Raw genomic sequence first — 14,674 nt, 5'->3', positions numbered from 1 at the left:
AAAATAGTCAATTTTTCTTATTTAATATTTTAGACAAATTATAAAATTTGGTCTTACTCACGAAAAAACAAGTGAGGAAGTTTGAAAAAAGATTTCCCTTGAATTACAGACATACAATCATTAATAAAAAAAAACACTTAAAGCTATAAGACCAAACCCTGCATCTAGACGCGCTTTGTTCTCAAAATTTGGAAAAAATCTCGTATTGTTATCAATTTTAAAACTTCAGAAGAAATTAGAAAAGAGAACTTTTAAATGCTGAAAAAAAAGTTCAATAATTCCACTCGTGATGTTTATTTATGTTTTGAAAAGGATGTTTTTTGGGGGGTCACCATTTTTTGTAATATCCCCGACATTTATTTCAAAATAAAGAGGCAGTAATTTTTGTTATGTCTAAAACTATACTAATTTTCATGTATTTTGTCAATAAATCGTTTAAATCAAAAAAATGTTGAAAGTGTAACATTTCGAAACAAGTGCTGAAAAGTTCAAATTTTCAGCACCCATTTCAGTGCTGAAAAGTAGAACTTTTCAGCATTTATTTTGATAAGTGTTGCTATTCGATTCTGTTATTTTTGGCATAGAAAAGCAGGCTGTTTCGTCGTTCAAGAATGGCAGGAAATGTAAGTAGTTTCACGACGGAATTGCAAAAAAAAAAAATATGTCCAGCAAGCAAATAAAGTAAAACCTATAACTTTCTTCAGTAAGAAAGGCAAAAAACGTGTCTCAAAGGAAAAAAGGATGCGGAACTTTGAGAAACAAAAAATTACCATAAAATAATTACATCAATTGACATGAAAAAGTTGAATAAGCACATCTTAACCGTATTAGCAGTAAAACTTCATTTACTTGTTACTCCGCATCTTGTTCTCGTCCATCAGCAGCAAATCGACCGTACTGGTCACCAGCTCGGGCCGGTGCTCGCTCGTCCGCTTCACGTAGATCTGCCCGTTCACGGTGAACACGTTCTTCAGCTTGCCATCGCGCTTCATCTTCATCGCTTCCGCCTTCAGTCCCAGGTTCGTCCGGGTCAGGTTTTCGTTCACAAAAATCCTCGATCCACTCTCCAGGCCAATGTCCCGCAGACAGAGCGCCTTGTGGTCCAGGTACCGCCGGTAGAACTCGTTCCGCGCGTTGCGGAACACGAACTGCACCACGATTATGGACTCGTTTGGCGTGGTATGACGTGACTGCACTGTCAGCTTGACGTTGGTTCTGATTTTCAGGTTGTCCAGGATGGAGTGGCTGTAGTGGGGGATCTTGAGCCGGGCAGTGGAACCACTCGAACTACCGCTTAGCATTCGTCGAACGTACGCCAGGGGGATCTCGAACTCCTGGAATCCCAAAACTCGACAGAGTCGTACAAAGTACTCGCGAAGGTTCTCCCCTCGACGGTACGGAATCCCCATCAGAACGAGTTCGCACGCCTTCCCAGATCGCTTGTCGTAGTCCTGACTCGCCTGGAACAGCTTGTTTGTTTGCTTGATCTTTCTGTTGATCGAGTCGATCTTCTCCTCGATGGCGTCCCGCAGGCCGGACACCTCCGAAATCAGTCGGTCGAACTTGCAGTCCAACGTCTTGTTCGTGTTGACGGTGTTGAGGGCGTTGCAGCGATTCACCTCGGCGGCCCGTCGACTCGAGGCCAAGATGGCCGCCATGATCTGGGCGTACGCATCGTCGTTCAGCTCGTACGGCAGCAGCAGCTGGTCGTCGTCGTCCGTGGCGTTGATGTCGGCGGCGTCGTCTTCGTTGACGGTGTCGTCCACCAGGAACAGCTGAAGTCGCTGGTGGTGTTTGTCGGACATTTTGATTTTGATTGCACTTAAAGTCTACGTAAAGGCAGTTTCAGTAGTTGGGTGAGCTTTTGGCATCACATGAACACTATTTTTTCAGACTTTCGATTTTCCCGTTTTGCTACAAACTTAAATATAAACAGACGTCAATATATAAAGTAATACTGACATAAAAACAAAAATCATGTAAGTATAAGTAAAACATAAAATAAAAATAATGCTAAATATTGTTCCAACATTTTCATAACAAATATAATGAATTTAGTTGTTTTACATTCGAACAATGCAGCGATTCTCTTGTGATTCAAAAAATATTCGTAAAAAAAACATTATTTTTAAATTCAATTAAATTTTGAGGCACTCAAAGATGCCCCAATCTTTAAATATCCTTGCAATCCTTCCAGATGTTAAAACACGCAAAAACTCTCAAAAGGTACAAAAACAGCTTCCTTTGCTTCAGCTGAGCCCGGTAATCATTTGCTAATCAACGCCCGGCGGGCGTTAGCAACGTCTCGAAAACAAGAATCTAAAAACAACCTCTCATTTGCACCCGAAATGGCCCAAATACCAAAACACGAATCTTTCCTTTCGTCCTTTTTTTCTTCTTCCTTTTCTGTCAAGGCTAAGTTTCAGGTGAGGAAAACATCATCGGATCGTGTTTCCGGCGATTTTTTTGCCACTTTTTCCAGCGACTAACTTCAAGCAGGATGCTCATTTCTGCTGCGTATTTGCCAGAGGCCTAAAGAGAGTTTGATGTAGGACCTGGCCCGTCCTGACCCACCGTGGGTATGTGTGTGTGGGCGCGCGTGTCCTGCTGTGAAAATATGCGAACCCACCTTCACCACATCACATCTCGTCCCCACGCGCGCGAGGACTTTGAAAAATTCTCAAAATCTGAGAGCGAAAAGTGAGCTTTGGTTGGAAATTCTTTCACATCCATCCCACCAAACTTCCCCCTCAAACACGCACACACACCGAAGAGGTGGTCCCCACCCAAATTCTTCCCACAACCCACCCACACTTTCCCGCCACGATTGGACGTTTTCCGAAAGCTCCACACTCTCCGCGCGCTCTCTCTGACGTACTCTCTGCGCTCCCCTTAACCGGTAGGGGTGAATAAACGGAAAATTATCGATCCTGATTGTTGTTGTGTTGTTGTACTACTGCACACATACACGCGTAGTTGGACTTGAAGAAACGAGAGTTCACAGAGTGATCACACTTACATAGCTAAAAGAATCAGGAAAAGTGGGTTGGTTGGGGGGTATTTGGCGGAGCATTGAAGCCGGTGTTGCCAGTTGAGTTAAACTTGGCAGTATGATACTTAAGTGATTTCCTTGTTTTGTTTTATGCCTTCACATACAAGTAAATCGGTAAAAGATGTGTTAGTATGAGTTAGCAAAACAATATTCCTTAAATATGTTTTGCGAACATTAAAAACTAACTTTGGTTTTGCTGGAAAATTACATTTTAAACTGTTCATAAATTCAACTTGGCGATATTTCAACAAACACTGACTGAGACATCTAAATTTTCGGTAGTTGGGTTTGAAGACTTGCCAAATTCCTCAGTTAGGTGAGGAAGGCAAAAATTACACAAATCATTTTATTGGTTTTTAACAAGGTTTGAAAATCTTTATCATGACTACAGCATAATATCCTGAGAGTTGTTACCTCAAATATTTAAATTCAAAGCACAAAGCAAAGCTGAACCCAAAAAAATACTTTGATTTAGAAACGTGGCGATTCAGCCATTCCGGAGAAATGATTTTTTGAAATGTGTTTTTTACGAAAATCGATAAAAACGATTTTTCGACCACCCTAATTGCCAAGCAAAAAAATGGGACTTCTTATTTTGGACAAGGAACTCCCATGCCAAATTTGAGCCAAATCGGAGCACTTAAGGGGAAAATCGGAGCCAAATTTGAGCCAAATCGGAGCACGCAATAGAAATCTAGTGTACTTGTTTGAATCAATGAAATCCAATGCTTTTAAACGTGTATTCAAAAAATCCTAACTTCTTATCTAGCAATTCAGAAATATTTAAGCTGAGTTTTCACGTTATTCCAATTATTAGCAGTCGTAAAATTATTCGTGTTTTCAGTTATTTTTTCTTCAAAAATTAGTATTTCTGCTTTTTATATGATTTTTTTTATGATTCACTTTATACCCTTTGAGTTTTCATATTGTTTAAATTTTTAGCAGTTCTAGAGATGGTCGAGTTAACTTATTCAATCAAGAACAGTTAGTTTTTTTTAATGTTTTTTAATTTTAAAAATGTGAGTTAATTCTGTGTGAGACAAACCTGAGAAGTTCTAGAAAGAAAATAGAAGAAAGATTTTGAGATATTTTCTGTGATATCTCGAGAGATAACAAAAAAAAATTTTGCGAGAATGGTTTTTGTGAGTAATATTTCAAATTTAAAAAGAATTAAAATAACATGTTCAAATTTCAATTGTTTAACTTATTTCTGCATTACTTTATGTTTGGAATGTCTAGAATCATGATATTTGCATTGATACCAATTTGGTAAAACGAGGAATGAATGTTTTATATACTTTCAATTAAAAAAGCCAGATATGACAAAAAAAAACTTCAATTCAACAGCAACAGAACGAGCTAGCCGTGAAAAAAAAATTAGGAAGAGATGTTTTAAAAGTTAGCTGACTATAATTTATAATGATGAAAACATTAATAAATAGGATTATTTTTAAACACTTTCCTAACCTTAGAATTTTAAGGCTTTAATGGGGAGGGCACCCAAACCTCTTCACTCCAAGGAACCTTGCACCGCGGGATTTAAACGGACAATTTTTGGATTGCGAGTCCAACCGCCAACCAGCGACTCCACATATGTAAATGTTTCAGAATCGACGAACGGACTGGTATAAACGGATTATTTGGATAATTTTACGCTAAGTGCAGTTAAAATTAGTTTCCAAGTTACAAGTTTTATGTGTTAATGAAACAACATTAAAAAATTCTGCAGATTTGTACACATTTTCAATTAATTAAGTATTTTAGAAAATAAGGAAAATTCTTTAATCAAAATACACAACTGACCTTCTGGCAATAGGACTGTTTATTTATTAGCAAAAACAAGCTTCTGTAAAATTTTAATTTTACTTGAATCTTGGATCCAAAATTTCACTTCGGATAATCGAATCACGACAAAAAAAAATTTCCTGTGTAATTTTGTATTGTCGAGTGTACGTACAGTCATCCCACATATTCGGAACACTTTTGTGATAATTTGTCAATAGCATGCCAAATGCAGCTTTTCTCTCAACCCTACTTTTTTTATGACCTTTATTTCTAATCTAATTTTCTAATTAGACCCTAGCGCAACCAATCTTTCGAAGGGATCCTGGAGAGTGCCTTAGGTTAGATGACGCCTAGCACTCTTCTTGTCATTTATTAACATTTGTAGTGCGCCATTGCATCGAAATGCATTGAAACATCACAAGCGTTAAAGCGGCCAGGCCTACTGCGTAAAGCCGTATCGCAGAGATGACTCGTAATTGGGTTGAGTTTGAGCACTGAGTGTTCGAACAACAACACAATTCTGAGTCGACAGGGGAGGAAGAAGCGTGGGGACACACCACCATACGCTCCGAGATTTTGGTTGTATTCGTTGGGAGCACCATGCTAAGAAGGTTTGGTACTCCGGGACCCTCTCTCTGGGATGGGACATTGTATTTCCACGAATGCCCTGGACACTATTTGCCGTGGTTATAGCGCCACAACTCGCTCTCTGTAACAGTATTCCTAATTCCAGTCCACGCTCACCAAGTCGTCATGGCCTAGTGGTTAGCATTTTTGCTTACCAATCCAAAGGACGGAGGATCGAACCCCGCCTCGAGCGACTTTGATTTTTCGTTCATATTCATCATTTCAAATTTTATGTGTTCTTAACTTTCTCGTTGGGAGCAGATGGGAATCGAACCCAGAACCATTCGCTTACAAAGCGAACACCGTAACCAGTCAGCCACGGCCGCTCCCTCCTACTTTTTTTATGACCTTTATTTGGACATTTTCTTGCTATTTCACTAGTAAAAGTAGTACTTTTTGAACAAAAAACTTCATTTCAAGACTATTTTATCCTGAGCAGCAAAACACTGCCTCCAAATTGCCTGTTCCATGATTGTGGGATGTTATTGTGCCTCCCACAATTGTGGAACACCTGAATTTAACTGATATTTTCACAAATAAAGTTATCAGACCAAGGATAAAACATCACTAAGCTTGAGTTTCACTGGTTGCAGTGTGTGAAGTCATTATTTTGCTACAAATATGTACTCCTGGAGAGATCCAGTTTGTTTACATCCGTAAGACAAAAGTGTTTCGAATTTGTGGATTTCAAGGGTCAAAGTTTTTCTTCAAAAACTTGATATAAAAGTTAAATTTGCAGTTGTTCGATACAGCATTCGAAAGATCGCAAGAAAAGCTTTCAAATGAAGGTAAAAGCGAATCATTAAGTTCAATTATCGATTTGCTATGATTTTTTGAACATTGGCCGATCTGTAAACTGTTCCGAATATGAGGGATGGCTGTATGACCCCTAAACTACGCTAAAGTGATTAAAAAAATCCAATATGGCGGTGACGAAATATTTGAAAAAATACATTTTATCATTTAATAAGCAATCAATTATTCAAATTTGACTAAAATGAGGTCACAAAACTCCAATTTGATGTCCAGAAATGTTCTGATAATCGAAACTTCGGATAATCAGGGCTTCGAATAATCGAGTCTGGACTGTACTCAACCTCAAATTTATATACCTTTTATTGAAGAAAATAACCTTAGTTAAACAAACACGTAGTTGTATTTTTTCAAAATGAAACATTAAAGCATTCATCCTTATGATACATTTGACAAAATCAATTCAATTTGCCTACCTTTAGGCTGACATTTGTAAGACACAATGACTGTCAAAGTCACCACGGTTTACGGTACTTGAAAATGTTACAAGGAGTGGAATGAAGTGCTTATGGTTAGGATTTAATTTTCGTTAACCTTTTATTTTTTAAGATGCTTCAAAAGGAGACAATTTACGAGCAATTGAAAACCTTTGTTAAATTTTCTCTTTTTTTAACATTTATTTTCTTGAAAGGTTTGAAGTTAACTTAATTCTATTCCTCTGGCACCACTTCCAGAGCTGCACCTTACTAGGCGAATACTACTGCTGCAGCAACTAGCCAAACCACATTTGTTGTTATTGCCGTTGTCTGTTGTTGTTGTCGTCGTCACAAAACAGGGTGCCAAGCTTGGCCTGATACAACGTCCACTTTTACCACCCTTTCTCCTTTTATGTTTGTGTTCGCAGGTGGGAGGAAGCTGTCAACCCAATCCGACCGATTAGCGTCACGATTTCAACTCTTTTTTTTTCTTTTTTGATTGCATGGAATGTTGAAAATGTTGAAAAACTTAACCACAAAAAATTAACAAAATATAAACTTACTCAAATTAAAATGTAAGCGAAATAATCCTTTTGTACGACACTAGAACAACATAAAACCAAGTTTTTCTGCAGAAGTTTTCTCGAAAACCACGCGACAGCCGGAAAAACTCACAAAATATCACACATTTTTCGTTTCTAACTTTTGCTGCGGGAGCAGTGTTTCACTTGAAAGCAACTATCACGCACAATTCCTTCCAGGAGGATCACTTTTGTCCACAAACACGCGAAAGCCGGCCGTGAAAAAAATGGTTCCCTCTGTGGGAAACCGACGACGGGCACAAATTCGCACTTTTCCAAACTTTGCCGAAAATAAAAGCGGCACCAGCAGCCGGGAAAAATCCTGCCCTTGCGGACGAAGGAACGCAGCAGCAGCACAGAATCCTAGTGGGGCAAGGAAGATGCTACACAAACACTAGCAAGGAAAGGTTTGGAGAGCGGGTCGACACACCAGCGGCAACGAAATGAGGGAAATCCTGGTGGAAAACCCGGAGAAAATCGGTTGAGAGAGGAAAAAGAGAGCGAGCATTTTTTGAGGTTCTTCCACAAGCTTTCGACTCAAATTGAGCAAAAATTTCGCGAGAGTATCCTTGTGAGAGTTTTGGAAAAGTTGGGAAACGACTCAAACACACAGGCAAAGAGATTGTGTGTGTTTTGGGCTGTGCCATGCTCTGGAAAATTCTCTTTTGGATGACGTGAAAAAGGATTCCACAAAATAAATTAAAAAAAAGTTTGTGAAATTCAACTACTCTCGCAGAGTTTCTCCCCGAATGGAACAAGTTTGGAAAAGTTGGACCTTTTTTTCGGGGGAAAACTTTATCTGAAACGTCGAATTTTCCCGGTGTAGGACGAAAGTGCAACCGGACACTGTTGAAAAGAAGGGTGCAGATAAATATTACTTTACATGCTTTTGTGACAGCAGTGAGTGGGGGGAAAGGAGAAATGGATGATGAGAATAGTGTAAAGTTATTGTAAAAAAATACATGTTTCCTTTTTTTATATTTTCGGATAAATTTTACCCAACGGTGCCATTTTGAACCATATTGTTTTCCACACGCTAACCAAATGTTACTTTTTTATATTTTAAATTTATTAAAAACTATTTAAAACTTGTTAAAATAATCAAAATTTTTTTTAAAAATGTTTCCTAAATTCGAGCTATAATTTGTATAAGTCAACGTACAATGTACAAAGTAAAAATCAAATTCTAAATGAAAAAATGCCAATCTAGTTCACTACAAATTGAAAAGGTTTTAAATAACTAAGTAACGAGAAATGGAAGTTCATGTTAAAACTATTAAAATACTTTTTTCTAATTTTATGATTTAGCTGTGACTTTATCCATCAATTCCTTTATGCCTAAATTAGCTTTTTTGCATCATTGTTGTTCCATATAAATATGTGGAATGCTTTCAACATTTGAATTAAAAAGTGTTTTAGAATGCATTCTACACCAATTCAGTATTTGCTGCTGTGATTAGTTTAAAAATATCAATGTATCGAGAAAAAAAAAATAAGCTTTTTTTTTGTGGTTTTGTGCATCGGAATTTCACAAAAAAAAAACTAATATTTTTAAACGAGCCCAAACCAAAGTTAGTTAGTTAGTTATTCAGTTCCATTTTGTTTTAAATTTTCGGAAAATATATTTGTTCGCCCCCTGATTTGTTTTAGCCCGTCTTTGAATGGGAGAGGTAAGGGTTGACATAAACAGTGAAAAATATGTGCAACGGCTTTATGATAGAGTAAAAACTTGCTAATTTTCAGTGAATTCTAGATTTTTTTTATTTTTTTTTTTGAAAAAGGGTGAGAAGGCCTAAATATAATTATAAATTAAAAAATAAACCTTATACAATAGTTCACAGATCAATAGGGGAAAGTGGAGGGCAAGGGTAACAAGCCAAGGAAATGCTCGTTATAACCCATTAAAAACGTTAAAAAATCTGTAGGATTTTTTTTATAATCATCTTATTCCAGGTCTTGACTAAGACTTTGATAGAACAAGTTTTTAAAAAATCCTGTTTTTAATGTAAAAAATTGATTTCAAATTTTTTGATTTTCCATACGTTCTACTCAATTAGTGGGGCAAGACGAACAACCCGTTGGGGCAAGAGGAACAATTCTTGAAACAACATGTTAATTTGCTAACAATTAAACTGTTATCACTTAGATACATCAGATTAGAATGCATTTGAAACGTTTATTTCATTTTTAGAATAAATAATAATGTTTTACTATAAATTTGATCGCTTTTACGAAAAAATTAAGTAATTATAAATATGATGATTTTCATAATATCACTATATTTTGTGTGGACAATTTTTTTTATCAACTGTTTATCAGTTTTGAAGTACTTTTATGTATTTATTTCCCAATAAAATATGTTGTTGCTGCAATTCGTATTTTTTTCCATACTAAAAATCCATATGGTACACTTGCCGCACCTAACAAGATTTTTTAAAAGCTCTCAACAAAAATAACCAAAAGTTAAATCATACTTTATAATAGGTGCAAGTCATTGATAGGGACCAAACTACTGATCTAGGAAAAATTGCATTTTGATAATATGAGCCTTAAAACGAACCCTAAGCCTTATTTTGTACTTTCCAAAAATTATAAGAAAACTTAAGTTTTGACAAAAACTTCATTAAATCTTATGCCCCGTGGCGTTTACGTCGTTTTGGCGGTTATGTGGTAGTAGAATCAGCTAGCAACAATTCCTCATACTGGAAATAATCAAAAGAGTAAAAATTACGGCCGTACGAGCGATTGTTCCTCTTGCCCCATATGGTCGTCTTGCCCCACCTTCCCCTACACAAGTTTGCCAAAAAAAGTTTAAAAATTGAAATAACGATCTTTGGTTTCAAAATTTGAATGAAAAAGTGTTTTAAAATGTTTTTGTCCCCTGTCCAGTTGTTTTTCAAACATTAGTTTCCAAAATTTCTAAGTACCGTCACTGGGGGTGACATGGGGTCTGGGGGGTGAGATTGGGTCAAAGTAATTTATTACGGATTTTACCATTTTTCTGGTTCTTCTCAATGAAACTAAATTCTGTTTAAAGGATTGTGTAGTGGACATCTTAAGGATGATTTAGCTGAAAAAATCTTGTTCTTTGAACAAATCCTGTCCTGTGAACGGCTTTACTGAAATAAAACTATCTTTGAATTTAAATTATAATAATTAGATATTTAAATTATCTACTTTAAAAAGTTTTCTTTTTTTTATTTCCAGATTAAAGGATTAAAAAAGCATTTTTGTTTTTTTTTTTGCATTGTGTAATTATGACAATGTTTCATTTCATTTCTAAAGATACTTAACTACCTTGTGGCATTTTAGACTTGAATGAGATTCGTTTCTACACCCAAAGTTAAAGACCGAGCGGAAAGTACTATTTTGTGAGAGTATAGACCTCTCACGCTTACAACAACAACAAACTTTGTTCATTCGTTCATTGAAACAGTTCATCCCATGCAGTGGCTTCTATGGACGAATGACCACCACTTAGTCACCGAACCAAGGTGGCCCATACGGTAAAGGCACGGTTCACTATGCCGAAAGTCTTGGGTTCGAGTATCGGTATCGGCACTTTTTTTAAAAGATCTACTTTTTTGGAAAATGAACCCATGAGTAAAGTACTCTCGATAAATTCGGGGTTTATCCTCTCCGTCTGTTCACAGTACCATTTTACTACCGAACCGTGCTCTTAATCATCTCGTATGCCGATGCCCAGTTCCGGGTGTACGATTCGTCACACATGCATCCCCTCCATTTTTAAAAAGATGTTTGAAAAATGAAAATACTCACGGTTCATTATCCTTCCACAAAAATTAGAGTAAGCTTACCTGCAAAGAGAGAAGAAAAAAGAATAAGTTTAGTTTAAAAAATCAACTATCAAATCATTATGGCGCGTAATTAATATTTCGAGCAATTCAAAGAGCAAACACAAAGGTTATTTTTGGAGGTATCTAATTTAGATTTAGACAGTTTTTAAATGCATCCATGGAGAACTATAATATTTATGATTTTAATGTGAATCACGTAAAAAGTATCCTAATATATTGCATTTTGCATTGCATTGATAGTTAAAAAAACATACTTTTAATTTCGTAAGCAATCAAGATTGCACATTGTTGAATGAAAAAGTGCTGTAAGACCTAAGAAAAATATTGAACTTAAGACAGTTAACACTCCTGTTTCAAAACATGCTCCCTTGTTCACGCGGTTGAAGCCCATGTGCCGCGAAAGCTCACGTACAGAACTTGCCGCGCGGAAGTAGCAACTCTACGCGCGCAAGTTTTTCTTAATTGTCCTTAAGGTGCACGACGCGGCAAGACCTCTTTTCACACACTTTTGCGCCACTAATGGGGCGACGTCATTCGCTTGTTTTTAATTATGCCTCCCGCACTCTGGCTGAAAAGGACGCCGCCTGAGAATGGGTTTAACTTTTGCACTTTTCCAGGCGCACTCTAGTAAATGTGGGACAAAAAAAGGAAAGAAAACGGTGAGTACAAGTAGGTTCAAGTGGGTGGGAGGAAAACAAGTGGGAAATTTTGGCTCTTGTGCCCACCTGAAATGAATTGGGTGTTTATTGGGGTGTCTTTTTCTTCAGTTTGAGAGTCTCTTTTATTCGGAAGATGTGTCGTTTTGGGTTTGTTTCATTCCTGTTTTCACACTTGACTGTACCATAAGAAAAGTAAATAACCGGTGGCGAACCATTTTTATTAATGGGCTTCGATAAAGGTGTCAAGGAAGTAGAAAAAAAAATCTGATCGCTTTTTTTTTTTAAAAATGAAAGATAAATCGGTTTAATTGACAAGAATAAAAAAATAAGGCTCCAAAAAAGTTGGAACGGTAACTTCATCGGTTCTCGGGCATAACTCAACTAATCAAGACGATTCTTTTTTCCAGTGATATGATAGGATGTCTGATGATCCTAGAACTTTGCAGAACTCAATTTGATCAAATCTGTTTTTTTTTTGCGATCAAAAACATCGTTCCAACTTCTTTTTTGAGTGTAAAAAAAAACGCCAAAAATTCCGCGGGAGCAGTTGTTTTAAAAAAGGTGGAACGATTTTTTTGGTCGCAAAAATTACAGATTTGATCAAATTGAGTTCTGCAAAGTTCTAGGATCATCTAGATATCCTAACAAATCACTGGAAAAAAGAATCGTCTTGATTGGTTGAGTTATGCCGGAGAACCAGTGAGTTGAAGTTACCGTTCCAACTTTTTTGGGAGGCTTGGGCGTCCGTGTAAGTCGGACATGCGTTGGGCGTTCCAGTGTTAATGTTAAGGGTGCACAGCAACCAAGGATGTTGTTGTTTTCTTATTCCAAAATTGACAAATTGACGGACCCAAACCAGCAACTAACTGATTGTAAAAATAGTCAAATTTTGTTGTAAACTATTTTATAGACAGTACTTTAAGGGATGAATAATAATTATATCGATAGTTCCCATTGTTTGGAAGATACTTAAATATCTGTAACAAAAATCTTGATGCAAAATCTCTGGTTGATACGTACCGGTAATTAAGTTATAATTAACGTTAACTTTCTTTTCGCAATATCGAGCTCTGATGCTGTCTGAATAAAATCGTCACTTTCAACAATATCTTGAACATTTCCTCGTTGGCATGCCAACTGTTACTCGCACAGCCAAAATTTGTACAACTCAAATTTTCGCCACAGTGTGCGACACTGGAACCAAGACAAGTTTAAAAAACGACGAAATTGAACAAAAAAAATCCACAAAAAAAAAACCACGAATCGCGAATATGTGCGAATGTGTGGAATTAGATCAGTGGTTGAATGATTTCCTAACCTCATTTCCTAAGCTCAAGGGCGAACATTGCCTTTCTTCTCTCTCTCTCTCTCTCGTCGTCGTCGTCGTCGCGGTGGGGCGCAGACTTAGTGCCAGTCTGTGGCGGCGGCGGCGTGCTTTACACTACCACAAACACCACCCTAACATATCACCATCATCATCGTCGTGTATTGCTCGCGGTGGAAGACGAAGACGACGACGACGAACTGTTGCTAATAGTACTAGTATCACACCATTCTTCTTTCTTGGCGACGAATACTTATACCGGCCGCGCACAGACACACACATTCGGTTGCTTATTGATATTATTTTTTTCGGGACTGACAAGGCTACCCGAAAATGCGCATTAACTGTGGCTGCTGCTGCTCGGGTTAGGGAAGCAATTTGGGGGAAATTTATCAAATATCTTTACAATCTTATGGAAAAAAACAGAAATATCAAAATATTTCGCAAAACTATTGATGGGAACCTACGAACCTACTTATGATCGAACGTCGAAGTATTCTCTTTTCCCCTAATTCTTGTTCAACCAAATACTTCGTAAAATTGGTTGAAAAAGTATGTAAAACTCGATTTAGTTTGCCAAAGGCCTTTTAGGCATTTAGATCGAAAAACGGCTTTATTTACAAAAAGGCGATTAGATCCAAACCAACTTATCAGAGAGTTGGATTACACTGACCTGCAAAATTTTACAAAAAAAGTTCAGTAATTTCGCGGGGAAGCATCAACTTTGAGGTTCCCAGAAACACGTACACTTTGAATTTTTCAAAAATATTTACACAGGGCCGAATGGTATTTCTCCACAGTTTGTATGGAGAATTAAGGCGGTTCGTCGCACTTGCATAGAAGTCAGAAATTGCATGCAATATGTACAAGGAGCGAGCCGCAATAATTGACCAATATTTTTGAAAAATTTCGGAACGATTTTAAGAAGAATTCTCGATTAAATTTTCAAAAGGCCCTATCTGCATAGGAAACCCATGAGGGATAGGTTGTTTTGAAAATTTAATCTAGAATTGATAAAAACTTCAAAATTCGTGAATAAAAGGAAGAGTTACAAGATTTGTCTGAGTTTTCCGTGATGAAAAAATAAGTTGATAAATTTACAATAAATTTATCCAAGGATCCGATTTTCGGTGCTACGATCAGAAATCACTCACAAGGTGCCGATTAAAGCACCCAAACAATCGTGAGCTACCACGATTCGCAACCAGCCAGAGATTGTGAATTGCTTGACCTACTCAAACGTGTCTTTGACAAAGTATGTAATAACAAAAAAAAAATGAGAGATGTTTTTTGTAACATTGATTTTGACAGACTATTTTGAATCAGTTGAGAGCTACATACGCATATGGTACAGTACAAGCAGTAACAGTTAATCAGAACAGATTTGCGTCGCGTCCGATTCATGTTCGCAAGTGCAGGGAAGGGTTTTCAACAATCAGGACACTATTTTTAGTTGCTGCAAAAGGGAAAAAGCCCCAAAAATGTCCCCTCTGCTCTCTGCTGACAGTAAATTAAACAGCATCAGTTCTTAGTTTTTACTTGACTTCTCTGGTGGTTACTCAATAGTATTTTTCGTTTTCAAATTTTCACACCGGTGAA

The 14,674-nt window shown here is 37.1% G+C and overlaps 1 protein-coding gene across 4 annotated transcripts in view; it reads right to left on the bottom strand.

The window, feature by feature from the left end:
* Window positions 1-14,674, bottom strand: part of LOC120418512 (serine/threonine-protein phosphatase 4 regulatory subunit 1-like) — a 242,502-nt gene that overhangs the window by 107,713 nt on the left and 120,115 nt on the right. The window contains exon 1 of one of the 4 annotated variants that reach the window (XM_052710145.1): window positions 850-1,866. The exons of the other annotated variants lie outside the window; for them this stretch is intronic. Coding sequence (XP_052566105.1) covers window positions 850-1,805 — 956 coding nt within the window. The 5' untranslated portion in view covers window positions 1,806-1,866. Of the gene's footprint in view, window positions 1-849; window positions 1,867-14,674 lie in introns of those variants that run through there. 4 annotated transcript variants of the gene reach the window in all.

The sequence above is a fragment of the Culex pipiens genome, chromosome 3 (assembly GCF_016801865.2).
Source record: "Culex pipiens pallens isolate TS chromosome 3, TS_CPP_V2, whole genome shotgun sequence".
Lineage (NCBI taxonomy): Eukaryota > Metazoa > Arthropoda > Insecta > Diptera > Culicidae > Culex > Culex pipiens.
Note: the sequence above shows the minus strand (reverse complement) of the source record. Positions and strands in the feature narration are given on the sequence as shown.